The sequence below is a fragment of the Vidua macroura genome, chromosome 2 (assembly GCF_024509145.1).
Source record: "Vidua macroura isolate BioBank_ID:100142 chromosome 2, ASM2450914v1, whole genome shotgun sequence".
In the NCBI taxonomy this organism is placed as follows: domain Eukaryota; kingdom Metazoa; phylum Chordata; class Aves; order Passeriformes; family Viduidae; genus Vidua; species Vidua macroura.
This window is the reverse complement of record NC_071572.1, coordinates 100,847,719-100,860,138: the sequence shown is the minus strand read 5'-3', so window position 1 is coordinate 100,860,138 and position 12,420 is coordinate 100,847,719. Positions and strand designations below refer to the sequence as shown.

Genomic DNA, 12,420 nt, shown 5'->3' with positions numbered 1-12,420 from the left:
GAAGATAATAAAATGCTTTCCATGCCATAGAATCATAGAGTAGTTTGGATTGGAAAGGACCTTAAAGATCACCTAGTTTAAACCCCCTGCAGTAGAGAGGGACACCTTCCACTAGACCAGTTTGCTCAGAGCCCTGGCAAACCTGGCCTTGAACACTGCCAGGGAGGGGCATCCACAACTTCTCTGTGTGCAACCTGTGCCAGTGTCTTCAGCATGTCCATGTCTTTCTTGTGCCCATAGTGGATAGAAGGGAGATAACAAAGTTAAACTGCAAAGGGGAAAAACTTCTCCAGGGATAGTGACAGCTGTAAAATAAGGATGGGGGTTTTTCTTAGCCAAATACACCCATCTCAACCTAGGATGGGCAGGCGCTTTCTCTCTCCTGACATAGGACATTTTCAGTGTCTCAGATGCCCTCCTATCTTTGGACAGCTTATTCCAACACTTCCCCACGAGTTCCCTTTCTGGGAAATCTTTACTTTTTATTCCCAGAAAGTGATTCACCAGCTGTGTTTTTCTCACTTCCGTGGCCTTTGAGCATACCATGATCCCTTTCACAGGAGCTGCTCCTCTAGCCACCATTTCTCTCCCAAACAGAAGGGCACTATCATGGTAGTGCCTCCTCTCTCCAGGCTTCTCCTCCAGTTCCCCTAGATAATTTACATCGTGCTGTCTTTCTTCAGCAAGCTGGGATAACTCTTCTGGTACCAGGAGGGAATAACTTCCTGCTCTGCTCTGTGCTGGTGCTGCCTCACCTTGAATCCTGCGTGCAGTTTTGGGTGCCACAGGGTAAGAAAGACATTAAGCTGTTGGAGAGCATCCTAAGGAGGGCAATGACGATGGTGAAGGGTCTTGAGGGGAAGCTGTAAGAGGAGCAGCTGAGGTTCCTTGGTCTCTTTAGATTGGAGGAGACTGAGGGGAGCCCTTACTGCAGTTACAGCTTCCTCCTGAGAGGGAGAGGAGGGGCAGGCACTGATCTCTCTCATGGCCAGTGACAGGACCCGAGGGAATGGCCTGAAATTGTGTCAGGGGAGGTTCAGGTTGGATATTAGGAATAGGTTCTTCACCCAGAGGGTGGTCGGGCACTGGAACAGGCTCCCCACGGGAGTGGGCACAGCACTAAGCCTGACGGAGCTCGAGAAGCATTTGGACAATGCTCTCAGGTACACGGTGTGACACTTGGGCATGTCCTGTGCAGGGCCGGGAGCTGGATGCGATGATCCTTATAGGTGCCTTCGAACCTAGGATATCCTGTGACACTGGAACTTTCTGCGGCCACCACGGACTCCCGGCCCTTCCCGCGGCCCCGCCGGGGCGGGGACCCGAACCCGCGGCCCCGACGCAGCGAGGGCCCGCCCCGCCGTGCAGTGCGAGCGGAAGAAGTTTGTCCCTCACGGGCCGCCGTGTGCCGGGTGCGCTCCGCTGCCGCGCTCGTCTCTTGCTCGTCTCGTCCGCCCGGCCCGGCCCGGCCCGGCCCCTGCCCCGCCATGAGCGACAAGGGCGAGCTGGACCTCACCGGCGCCAAGCAGAACACGGGCATGTGGCTGGTGAAGGTGAGGAGCCGCCGCCGCGGCCCCGGGCCCGGCCCAGCGCGGCCTATGGCAGCCGGGTCCCTCCGTTCGTCCCCGCCCCGCCGTGCCCGGGTTGGGCGCCCTGAGGCCGGGGTTGCCCGCGTCAGGCTCGCCCTGTGGCCCGGGACAGCCACTGCGCCTGTTCCCCTTCTCGGGGACAGCGCGGGGCTGGGCCCGGATGCCTGCTGAGTAAAGGAGACACCGCAGGGAAAGTTGGGCAGCCGGGGAGCTATCACAGAATCAGAATATTGAGGGGTTGGAATGAACCTTAGAGGTCATTAAGTCCCAAACCCCCTTGCTGTGGGCAGGGACATGTCCCACTAGATCAGGTTGCTGAAGGCCTTATCCGGCCTGGCTTTGAACATTTCTAGGGATGGGGCATCCACGGCTTCTCTGGACAAGCTGTGCAATGTCTCACCACCCTCACAGTAAAACATCTCTTCCTTGTTCTTGCTAGTGGTTTGTGATGAGCAACAAACGTGGCCACGTAACTTTTATTTCCCCAGAACGTTGAGAATTGGAAAAAGTTTTGAGTGTGCCCAGATTCACATCCTGATTAAAAAACTGTCCACATCCAACAAGGAAAGTGGATGCCAGTGTCTTGTCATTACAGCTGCCTTTGGTGCTAGTGATGTACAGCTGTAGTGGAGGGGCTGTGAAAAGGTAGCAAGGATGTCAAATCAAACCTGTTTGGTGCAGGGCCACACTCCAGTCTGGTGCCACCACTAACAGGCTGGCATTGCTCTGTTCCCTGGAGTCAGTGTCTTTACTGTCAAGACATTTTGCTGCCAGTAGCAAGCATTGTTTCAGAAAGAGGAACTTGAAGGTGATGGGGGAGCGTGTACCCTGCCTGCCTCTGGGCGTGCTCCTCTTTTTCTAGACCTATATTTATTCTCTCCTGGCAGAAACAGTTCCTTCCTTCCCTTCCTCCTTTAGGAATATGTTCAGACCATCAACTTGAAAGAACCTGTGGGGACAGGGTGGTACTCAAATACTAGTCCTGGGTGGTGAGGGGGTTGTAACACCATCATACTTCAGCTACCAAAACTGCTTGCAGTGGCCCTTCAAAACAGTTGGGGATTTCACACTTGCTTTGCTGTGCAGAATTTTTGGTGGGCAGGTTGCTGCATCTGGCTTCCTCTTCTGTACTGACACCCGAGTGTGTGATGTCACAAAGCCACAATGAACACTGTGCAAGTGCTCTAATTGTACTAGCTTTTCCTGGGCACTGTCAATGAATGCTGGCAGCAGAAAGCCGCAGAAGTAGATCATGACATGCTGAGTGTCAGGATGATAAAATGGCAGATGAAATTAAGAAATTAAGAGCTGAAAGATCTAATCTGGCGTGCTTAGAGAAAAACGATCCAAATTATTTGTATGCAGCAGTTGGGCTTCTGCTGATTGTTGTCATTCAGGAGGAGTGGTTTTTTTTTGTACATGGAGATAACTGTATAAGAACATGTCAAATGAGCAGAGTTAACATTGGACATGATTACAAAAGACACAGAAAACAAAAGAGAAAATATTATTGTACCATCATGTTGCCTCTATCCAGAATGCTCTGTGTAGCCATGGTCTCATCTCCCCTGCTGTGGAAGGTGTACAGTGCACCTGGGAACAGTATAGAGGAGAGCACCAGGTCTGGTCTTGACAACAAGGAATGATGGCTGTGGAGGGAACTCCTGAATGCTTTGTTACCTTTTAGGCTGGCAAGAGGATTGATTTGGAAATATTGAAGAGATCTGAAGCAATGAGTAGTGTCAGGGATGGATAAGGAAGAAGTGAATAGGCAAAAGTGAACAGGAAAGAATCAGTTCAAACACAAGAATTAGAGGTGTGTCAGATTAATTCATTGGTGGGGCTCAGCAAGAGCAAAGGAGGTACTGTTTTGCACAATGTGTAGTTAAATTTTGTAACTTCTTACAGTTAGAAGTTCTGAATTTCAAAACTTCGCCAAAGCTCAAACACAGTCAAATTCAGGCAAGAAAATTGAATTGAGAGATTAAAAAGTAATATGCTGACAAACTCCATGTCTGCTAAAACACCCTAGAAATTAGAAGAGCATGCTGGGGAAATCAATTTTCTTCGTATGTTCCTCCTGAAGTAACTGCCATTGGCTGTATTTGGGGACAGGATACTGAACTTGCTTGTCCTTTAGTCTGATACAGTTTGATGTTTCCTGAAGCAAGGAATTTTCAGGCACATTTGTTCTTACAGTTGGTGCCACTCTGTTTAATGAGAAAACAGGACTGAAAGGAAAGCTGGAGTATTACTCTTCCAAGTAAATGTTGATGTAGTCCTTCATGCATGTGTTCTGAACTTACATCCGTCTTCTTGTATAGTAATGATAGTAAAAAATATTGAAAAGATGCTAACACTGATAGACCATGGTCTATGCAGGATTTTATCCTTTGATTTCCTTTAGACTTGCACTTGGAAACAGCCACATCTGTTAGCAGGACTTCCAGGTCAGAGGCAAGACAGTGCATAGTACCTGTATTTTTTATGTTCACTAGCTAGGACAACGAGGATGAATTTATCCTTCCTTTGAGGGAGAGAGCATTCAGTTCTGATGGAATAAAAAGCTTGGCTTATTTGATTTCCTTTTAGCATGCATTGTGCTAGCACAGGAAGTATTCCAGAGAGACTACTTAACAGGCAATAAAAAAATGTAGTGATGAGTATTTTAGAACATGAGCAGTAAGAGGAGGTACCATAAAGAGACTGAGTTGCTTTAGTACAAATCCAGAAAGCCGCCAGATTTTTATTTCTGTGTTTTCAGTGAAAGCTAAGGTAGAGAAATAGTAGTAGTATTTGGTTATGTACTTGTGGTAAAGTGAAGGCCATTTAGTGTTAGCCATTAGAATGTTAATTTCTTGCTCCCTGAGTGTGTTGGTCAGATTTTTTATTTAATCTGCTGCATTGTCCTACAGCTAGAAAGATTATATCTTTATTTAATTATTTTTGTATATTCAAAGAAAAATTTAAACATAGAATCTGACATCAGCCTTAGTTTCTGTTGTATGCACTGCATATATATTGCTATATAGAGAAAGAGCTAATTTAATTTTTTGGAGAAAAGTGGAAGTAGTTTGTTACAGAGAGGGACTGCTTGTGTGTTCTCTTCTAAAGGGGGGTAGGAAGCTGTGCCCAGGCTGAAAGATGAGTGGAGCAGGGCCCCTCGTGTCCTACACTGCCTGTAGCGTGCCTCATGTACTGCAGCCTGGGCAGTGCTGTGATGGGAGTAGCAAGAGGAGAACAGCAGTGGGAAGAGGGCTTGAAGTGATGCTCCTTAGTACGTCACATTTGTTCTAGTGATTAAATTGTAAATTTTTTTCTTTTTTGGAGAGAAGAGTGTTCTTACCTACAAATCCCAGAATAAAGACCACTTGTCCTGAAAGGTTACATTCAGTTGCCTTTTGGTTGGGCAGGCACTCTATCCACAGGTTGCTCTTTCTGTGCGTATGTAGTTTTCAAAATCCTCCTGCGGGATCTGTGAAAATTCTGCCCTGTAGAAACAGGTTGCTCTAGTTTTCTGTGTGTTCTTTCAAGGATTGTTAAGATTTTGAAACCTGACTCTTTACCATAATTATTATGTTAAAATTAAAAGAAAGGTGCAAAATAAGATGTCTGTGGCATTTAAGACTTTGTTATTCTTTCCTGATTGTTTACGTCATTAGCATGTGGGTTTGTGAGCAGCACCTGGTTTTATCTGAAGTACCTATGGATAACTGGAAGTAATCCTTTGATCACAGCCCTTCATAATGCTTTGTCTTGCTCTGCATAGCCCTTGACTGCAGGTAGGCCAGCAGAAAGATGATTAAATGCACTCTTTGAGACCATCCCATGCAGTATGATTGATCTGCAACCTCTTAATCTGACTTAATTCCCAGTCTGAATGTATTATATAGCAAGTCAGTGATTTTAACACCATGAGAGCCCTTCACTCCTTGTCCACTTGTACTGAATGTGCATCTACCTTATTATCTGGCAGTATAAATAGAGATTAGAAGCAAGCATGCAATAATATTTCTGTTGAGCCAGCTGGAGCATGTCATAGCATTTATCTTGACTTTAGAAAGAAGACCATATCTGATCTGGCATGGGACCTACTGTAAAAAGTTGCCACTTTCATATATATATACACCAATAGATATTCATAGATAGATACCAATAGATTGTGCCAATTTGTGCCTTTCTGTTGTGCTTTTGTGGTATTTTGACTAAAGTTGTCTGAACTTTATGGGAACCCAGACTGCCATTTAGTTTGTCTGAGCAGTTGGAGGCATCTTGATTTTGTAGCTATTCCACATGTACTTCATGGGGTGCTGTGAGTCTAAAGGTAAATGCTAACTAAGCACCAGTTCCAAGATCTGGAGTTCTTGAAGAACTGATAAATACAAAGTTAGTGTTAATTTAATTTGAGCTTTAGGAAGTTAGGAGGTTGTTCTTTGTTAGCAAGTTATTGGAACAGGCTCTTTTTCTCTCCAGCTTGGCTTAGTTTTTACTCTATGCAAGACAAAAATTAGGCTTCAAAGTGCTTCTTTGCTGCTTGAAACAGAAAATGCCCCAGGCACAGCTTAGTGTATTTCTCTTTGTTACTAGCTGTGCCACACACTGTTTTTTCACGTGGGCACAGATGTTTTCAGTAGCTGTGGACTGTGTGTGCCAGGACAAACTTTGCTGTGCCAGTAAAGAACTGACACACTTCTGAGGAGTGTGCTCCTTGCCAGAGCCTTTATTGTACATTTTGAGTCCAGTCACCCAATGCTGCAGATACCACAGCCTTTGCAACTGAAGGAATTAGTGTGTAGGTGAGGTAACAGCACTGCAGCAGCCTTTAATTCTCAATTTATGCAGGTCTTGTTCCTGTCCCTGGACTAATCACTACTTTGTGGAGTTGTTCTGGAAAATGGGTTGGGGAGCTGCTTTGGTTGTTCCACCTGTTAAACACAAAATCAGCACAACTAAAACAAAGAAGTCAGCCACTGCTCCTAGCTAGACCAGTCTGCTCTTTCCATATACTGACCAGCTGCACAAAGACTTTGCCCAATGCAGTGAAGAGCTGGGAATGAGTGATGTGAGGCAGATTTGCCTAGGGTGGTTCTGCTGTTGGAGGAGTGGCAGTAGGCTGTGGTCTTCTGCTCAACATGTCTGAGGTTCCCAGACTCTAAGCCTTCCCTTCACAGCAGAAATTGCTGAACTTCTCATCGCTGTGATTGGTTGGTTGATTTTTTTTTTTCCCAGAGAGATGATAATTTCTAATGAATATTTAAAAGTATAATTTTACCCGATAAAATATTGAGACTCCTCAGTTTAAGAATATGATGCTGATCTTTTTCTGCCTTTTATGATTGGATAGTAGTATTTGAGATTGAAGTTACTAAGATTTTTCTCATTTGAGACTCTACACTGGTGTTACTTTTGTGCTACATTATTCTATTTACTCTCTCTAACTTAATATATGTACACATATGTGTATATGTGTGTGTGTGTGTGTGCATGTGTATGTATATAAAAGCTCAAGAAGTGGGCTTGCATGAGCTTCATAAAGTTCAACAAGGCCAAGCACAAGGTCCTGCACTTGGGTTGGGGTAACCCCCAGGATCAGTGCTTGGGGAGGAAAGGACTGAGCAGCTCTGAGGGGGTGTTGGTCAATGAGAGGCTGGACATGACCTGGCAATGCACACTTGCAGCCCAGAAAGGCAATTCTTTCCAGGGCTGCAACAAAAGCCTCATGGGCAGTATGTCAAGGGAGGGGATTCTGCTGAGACCCCCCCTGGATTGCTGAATCCTGCTCTGGGGCCCCCAGCATAAGAAGGATGTGGACTTGCTGCAGCAGGTACAAATGGGACCACAAAGATGATCACAGAGCTGGAGCACCTGACAGATGAGAGAGACAGATGAAGAGAGCTGGGTCTGCTCAGCCTGGAGGGGAAAAGGCTCCAGGGAGACCTTACAGGTGCCTTCCAGTGCCTCAGGGGGGCTGATGAGAAAGATGAGAACAGATTTTTTAGTAGGGCCTATAGTAGTTGGACAAGGAGTAAAAGGTTTTAAGTGAAAGGAGGGTGGATTTAGTCTAGATGTAAAGAAGAAATGTTTTATAATGAGGGTGGTGAGGCACTGGCACAGGTTGCCCAGACAAGCTGTGGATGTGGCATCCCTGGAGGCATTCAGGGTCAGGTTGGATGGAGCTCTGAGCAAACTGATCTTGTTGCCGATGTCTTTACTCATTGCTGGGGGTTTGGACTAGATGTTTGTTAAGGCCCCTGCCAACCAAAACCATCTATGGCTCTCTATTGTCTACTATATTTAGCTCATACTTTATTCTGAAGTAGTCAGGGTAAAAGCATTTAAAGTATTTACCCATACACAGTTTGTATAGAATTTTAAAATCTGTTTTTCTTGAAATCTGTTGTCTTTTCTTAGGTCCCCAAATACTTGTCACAACAGTGGAGTAAAGCTTCAGGAAGAGGTGAAGTGGGAAAACTAAGGATTGTCAAGTAAGCCTTTACTCTACATTTACTGGTTGCATTTCTTAGAAATTATCTGTATAAAATAAGAATATATTGCACCTGTTCTAAGACATAATACTTTTTCTTGCCAACAGTGTGCATATTTCTGTGATCCATGTGTAGTGTTTGCTTGTGTAGTGATTAGGAATATAAATTGTACAAAATTATACTGGGGAGTCACTCTGTCCCATTACATGAGGTTTGATTTCCTAGGTTTGAGGAAACCTAACTGCAGAATTTGCTTTTATTTGCATGTGTTATTTTGCTGCTTCTGTCCTTACATGCTGACTTTTCCCATTTATTCTTGGGCATCAGCTTAACAAAAAATTGAACAGCTCAGGAGTGAAGATGAATAACAAAAGTAGAATTCAAATTTGCTTTTTTTATCAGGAAAGTTAAACTTGAGGAATTAGGTTAAGGAAACATTGTTAAATATATTTTAAATATTTATATATTTATTAAATGTTAAATATATTTTAAATATTTATATATTTATTAAATATTAAATATTTTCTTTTTCAGAAATCAAGGAAGAACAGAAGTAAGTAATTGCTAAAGTTTATATTTTGAATTCTGAAAACTGTTTAGAACATGCTGGTTTCTAACGTCACATATGTTTTGTTATACCTCTAGTGAAGTGTTGTACCACTGAATCAGGAGGAGAGAATTCTGTTAGTAGCTCTGCCCATAGATGCCTGTGAGGCTTGCATCAGGTCCCTGTTCCCTCACTTGGTTTACCTTGTCTTCAGACACTTTGAGATGTGTTAGTACAAAAGGCTAAGGAGGATGCACAGGAAAAGCATGCAGTGCTGGTGTGAGGTATCCCTCTTCAAGCTTCCTTAGCTTCACTATTGAGTGTACAATGTGAACATGGCAAAGGAGCTGTGGTTAAACCTCTTCTGGGCTGTATGCAATTCAGGAGGCCCAGGCTAGTAACACTTGTGGTACTTCAGCACTTTTTCTGGAACTCAGCTGGCTGTGCAAAACATTTTTCAGCACTCATACTGAGCAATGGCTGAAAACCTATTATGCTGTTTATTTTAACAAGTAAAATCAAGTTGTTCTCTGACTTCAGGAGGAGGTAATTTACAACTTTTTGAAAACTGAGTAAATTTTATTAAGTACATGAAAGCTTTGAATTCTGTATTTCAACAAGAGATCAGCGTGGAAGGACTCTTATATCACTCTTTATTTTTGAAATAGAAATATGCTATACTACTTATGTTTTCTCTCTTTTTGTTTCCCCCTAACTTGGGAAACAATGCAGTTGAGTCTGTTTGGTAACACTGTGGCAATTGTGACTGTTAGGTGTCATTTACTTTGAATGAAGAGCTTGCAAGCATCAATGATATTGGAGGAAAGCCTGCTTCAGTCAGTGCACCAAGAGAACATCCATTTCTTCTGCAAAGTGTGGGAGGACAGACCTTAACAGTGTTCACAGAAACTTCAGTAGGTAAGTTAGAATTAAAGTTGTTATGACTTTACCAGTATGTCTGCTTTCAATAAACCCAGTGCTGTAAAAGACAGAAGACTCGTAAGTCAGATTTTGGCAGTTTTGGTGTTTTCTGTGTAAATAACACTGTTGTAATTTTTTTGTGTCTGTCTGTTTACTTGGTGTGATCAGGCAACTGATTTAAGTTCTCCGCGGTTATCATGTACATTTCGGCTCTGAGTCTGCTGGAGACAGCAGGGGGAATGTGGAATGCAATACAGAGTACAGTACATTGTGTACATTCTCCTTTAGGGTTTTTACTGAAATAACATGATTTTGTGTTCCCATGTATTTTTTGTATGAACTAGTATTTGGTCTTTTCTCCTTGAATTGGTCTCAGCTGTGAATATAATTTTATAACAATGCTGATTTTTCCTCTGTTCATTTTTTTTTAAATTTAATCAATTAAAAATTTTGCATTTTCCAGCAACTAGAAATAGTTATTTGAGGACCATGGATTTACTGAGTAGAAGTTATTAGAGCAAAGGGTGGTTAGTTACATGAGAAATGATTGGGATGAAGCACTGAATAAGCATAGGCCCTGTCAAAATCGTTTTTGTTTGAGATTAGCAAGCATAACATGCAGTCAGTGAGTTTTCCTGAAACTGATTTAAATGCAAAATGGCTAAAATTTTTGCTGTTACATTTAAGTTGGTACAGTGACAGTACAGTCAAAAATGTACTTTATTGTGCTTTTCTTGTTTGATTTTTTTTTTTTTTTTTGCTTTGAAAAATGAACATGACACAAATATTCCAAATTCCTGTCAGATTGCTTACAGGCACCATGTTTCTGAGGTTACACTCATGTGCTTAAATGTGTAGGCATGTTTTGAGCTCCATGTCCATTTTCAACAAATTTGAAACTGAATTATGGCTAGTGGGAAAACAGGTGTCTGAAGGGTGGACTGTACAGATGTCCCAACTGAAAGAAAGGCTGCTACTGTATTGGATACCAGAAAATCCCCATGGAAAAACCCACTATATTGACCATGAAAAAACACTCAATAAGAACTTACATATCTTTGCACATCAGTCGATCCACAGTAAGGCAATAATAGGAAATTGAAATTCATTCATTCCTAGGTTCACAGGAATGAGTCTTCATATTATAATTAGCATATTTTTTTTTCTGAAAAGCATCTTGTCCTTTTTCTTTTTTTAATTTTTTTTAATTGCACCATGTAACACAAGCAATATGTCAGTTTGAACCATGGGCCAAAGATTAAGCTGGTATGGAACTGCAGATGTCATCGAGAAGAGTGCAGTTGAGGAATTAGGCAATGAAAGATGGATAAAAAAGATGCAGTATTGCTCTCAGTCAGTACCCTTACTGAGGACTGACTTAAATCAACCAGGGCAAATGGCTTAAAGCAGTTGGGTTTGTTTTGTACAAGATGAGGGTTTTTTTTGATTGTGGGTTTGTGATTTGTTCCCCCTTCCACCCTTTTTTTGAGGACATTGAATATCCTGAGATCTATTCTTTGTGTAGTCTTTTAAGCCTGGGATCCTTACGTTGGAGTGACTGTCTTTTTGATGGCTTTTCTGAAATATGCTGTGATCTTGGAAGATGCTGTAGGCAGTTTATATATTCTGGATAATTCAGCACTTCACATTGACTCATCAGGTCACTTAGAGCAAGCAAAAAAATCAAATTTGACAAGTAATTTAATATTTTCTGCATGATGTAATTTCTAGTCTTCTGAATGGATTTTCTGTGGGTTTTGTTTTGCTTTGTCTTAACTGAACTTGCTTCTCCTACTTGTAGTGTTGGAAGGAATTCTTTAGTTCTTTTATTGTAAATGTCTGCATCTCTGGTGGTCCCTTATTTCTTAATGGACAGCACTAGGCTCTTCTAAGATGTGATTTATTGTGTCCAAAGTGTAATGAGTTGCAGTTTCTTGTTCTTCTGCTGTGTGTGTCTGAGCTAATAGGAAGCATGGTAAAGTGGCTCCCATCCCAGATACTGTTAAAAATCTGTCCTGTGCTGGATTTCACGCATGCTGCATCTTCTGTTTGGATTAGCTCTGGGATTTCTCCCATTTATTTTTACTTCTTTTATTTTCCTTTTTCTGTAATTTGAAATAGCCCCAGTGAATAATACTGGGTACTCTGAAGGTGGTAGTTGCAAAGTATCTCCCTAGTCCCTTTGCAAGGCTGTTGCACATGTGGACATTGCATTGTCTCCTTGCTGGGCAGATCACTGGGGCCTGTGGTGGCATTCCTAAGCATGAGTGTAGCAAAGCTGATGGGAAGCATGGCTTCTGTCATGTCTGCAGAGGGATCCAAAGCACACTTGTCTCTTGCTGTCTAGGTCTTGCTGTCTAGGCTGGTTTTGGTGTTATTTCTGCATTAAATATGAACCACGTTCTGTTCCATAAACATCACCATATGTACATCAACAGTTGCTATGCTACAATGCTATTTGTGCTTCCAGTCATTTTATCTCATCTTTGTCAGCAGCTATCATAGCTGTGATTTTTTGGCGGTTGAAAAGCAGAAGATTTTGCATATATTTTAATGTGCCTTATTGAACAAAATGAATTCTTCATGTGTGCATATAGGTAGAAACTATCTAGGGGCAGTTCATGGGCCTGATACATAGGGTATATTTGGTTAAAATTGTTTTTTGATGTTCCCACTGGCAGACTCCCTAGCATAAGATAATATTGTAATTTAACAGTTTCTTTCCTCATTGAAGGAATGGAAAGACACTTCTGTTAAACATTTAACTGCACACTTTTCTGATTATGATTATACATTGCTTTCCTTACTGCTTTAATTGCCCATTGGTTAATTTTCCTGCCAGCACATAGTTTACGTTTGCTGGATCTTAATATAAATA

The 12,420-nt window shown here is 42.4% G+C and overlaps 1 protein-coding gene across 1 annotated transcript in view; it reads left to right on the top strand.

Moving 5' to 3' along the window:
- The first annotated feature begins 1,414 nt into the window (after nt 1-1,414).
- The window catches only part of GTF2F2 (general transcription factor IIF subunit 2), a 79,256-nt gene continuing 68,250 nt past the window's right edge, over nt 1,415-12,420 (top strand). The window contains exons 1-4 of the mRNA XM_053970727.1: nt 1,415-1,553; nt 8,001-8,074; nt 8,609-8,627; nt 9,395-9,539. Coding sequence (XP_053826702.1) covers nt 1,488-1,553; nt 8,001-8,074; nt 8,609-8,627; nt 9,395-9,539 — 304 coding nt within the window. The 5' untranslated portion in view covers nt 1,415-1,487. The remainder of the gene's footprint in view (nt 1,554-8,000; nt 8,075-8,608; nt 8,628-9,394; nt 9,540-12,420) is intronic.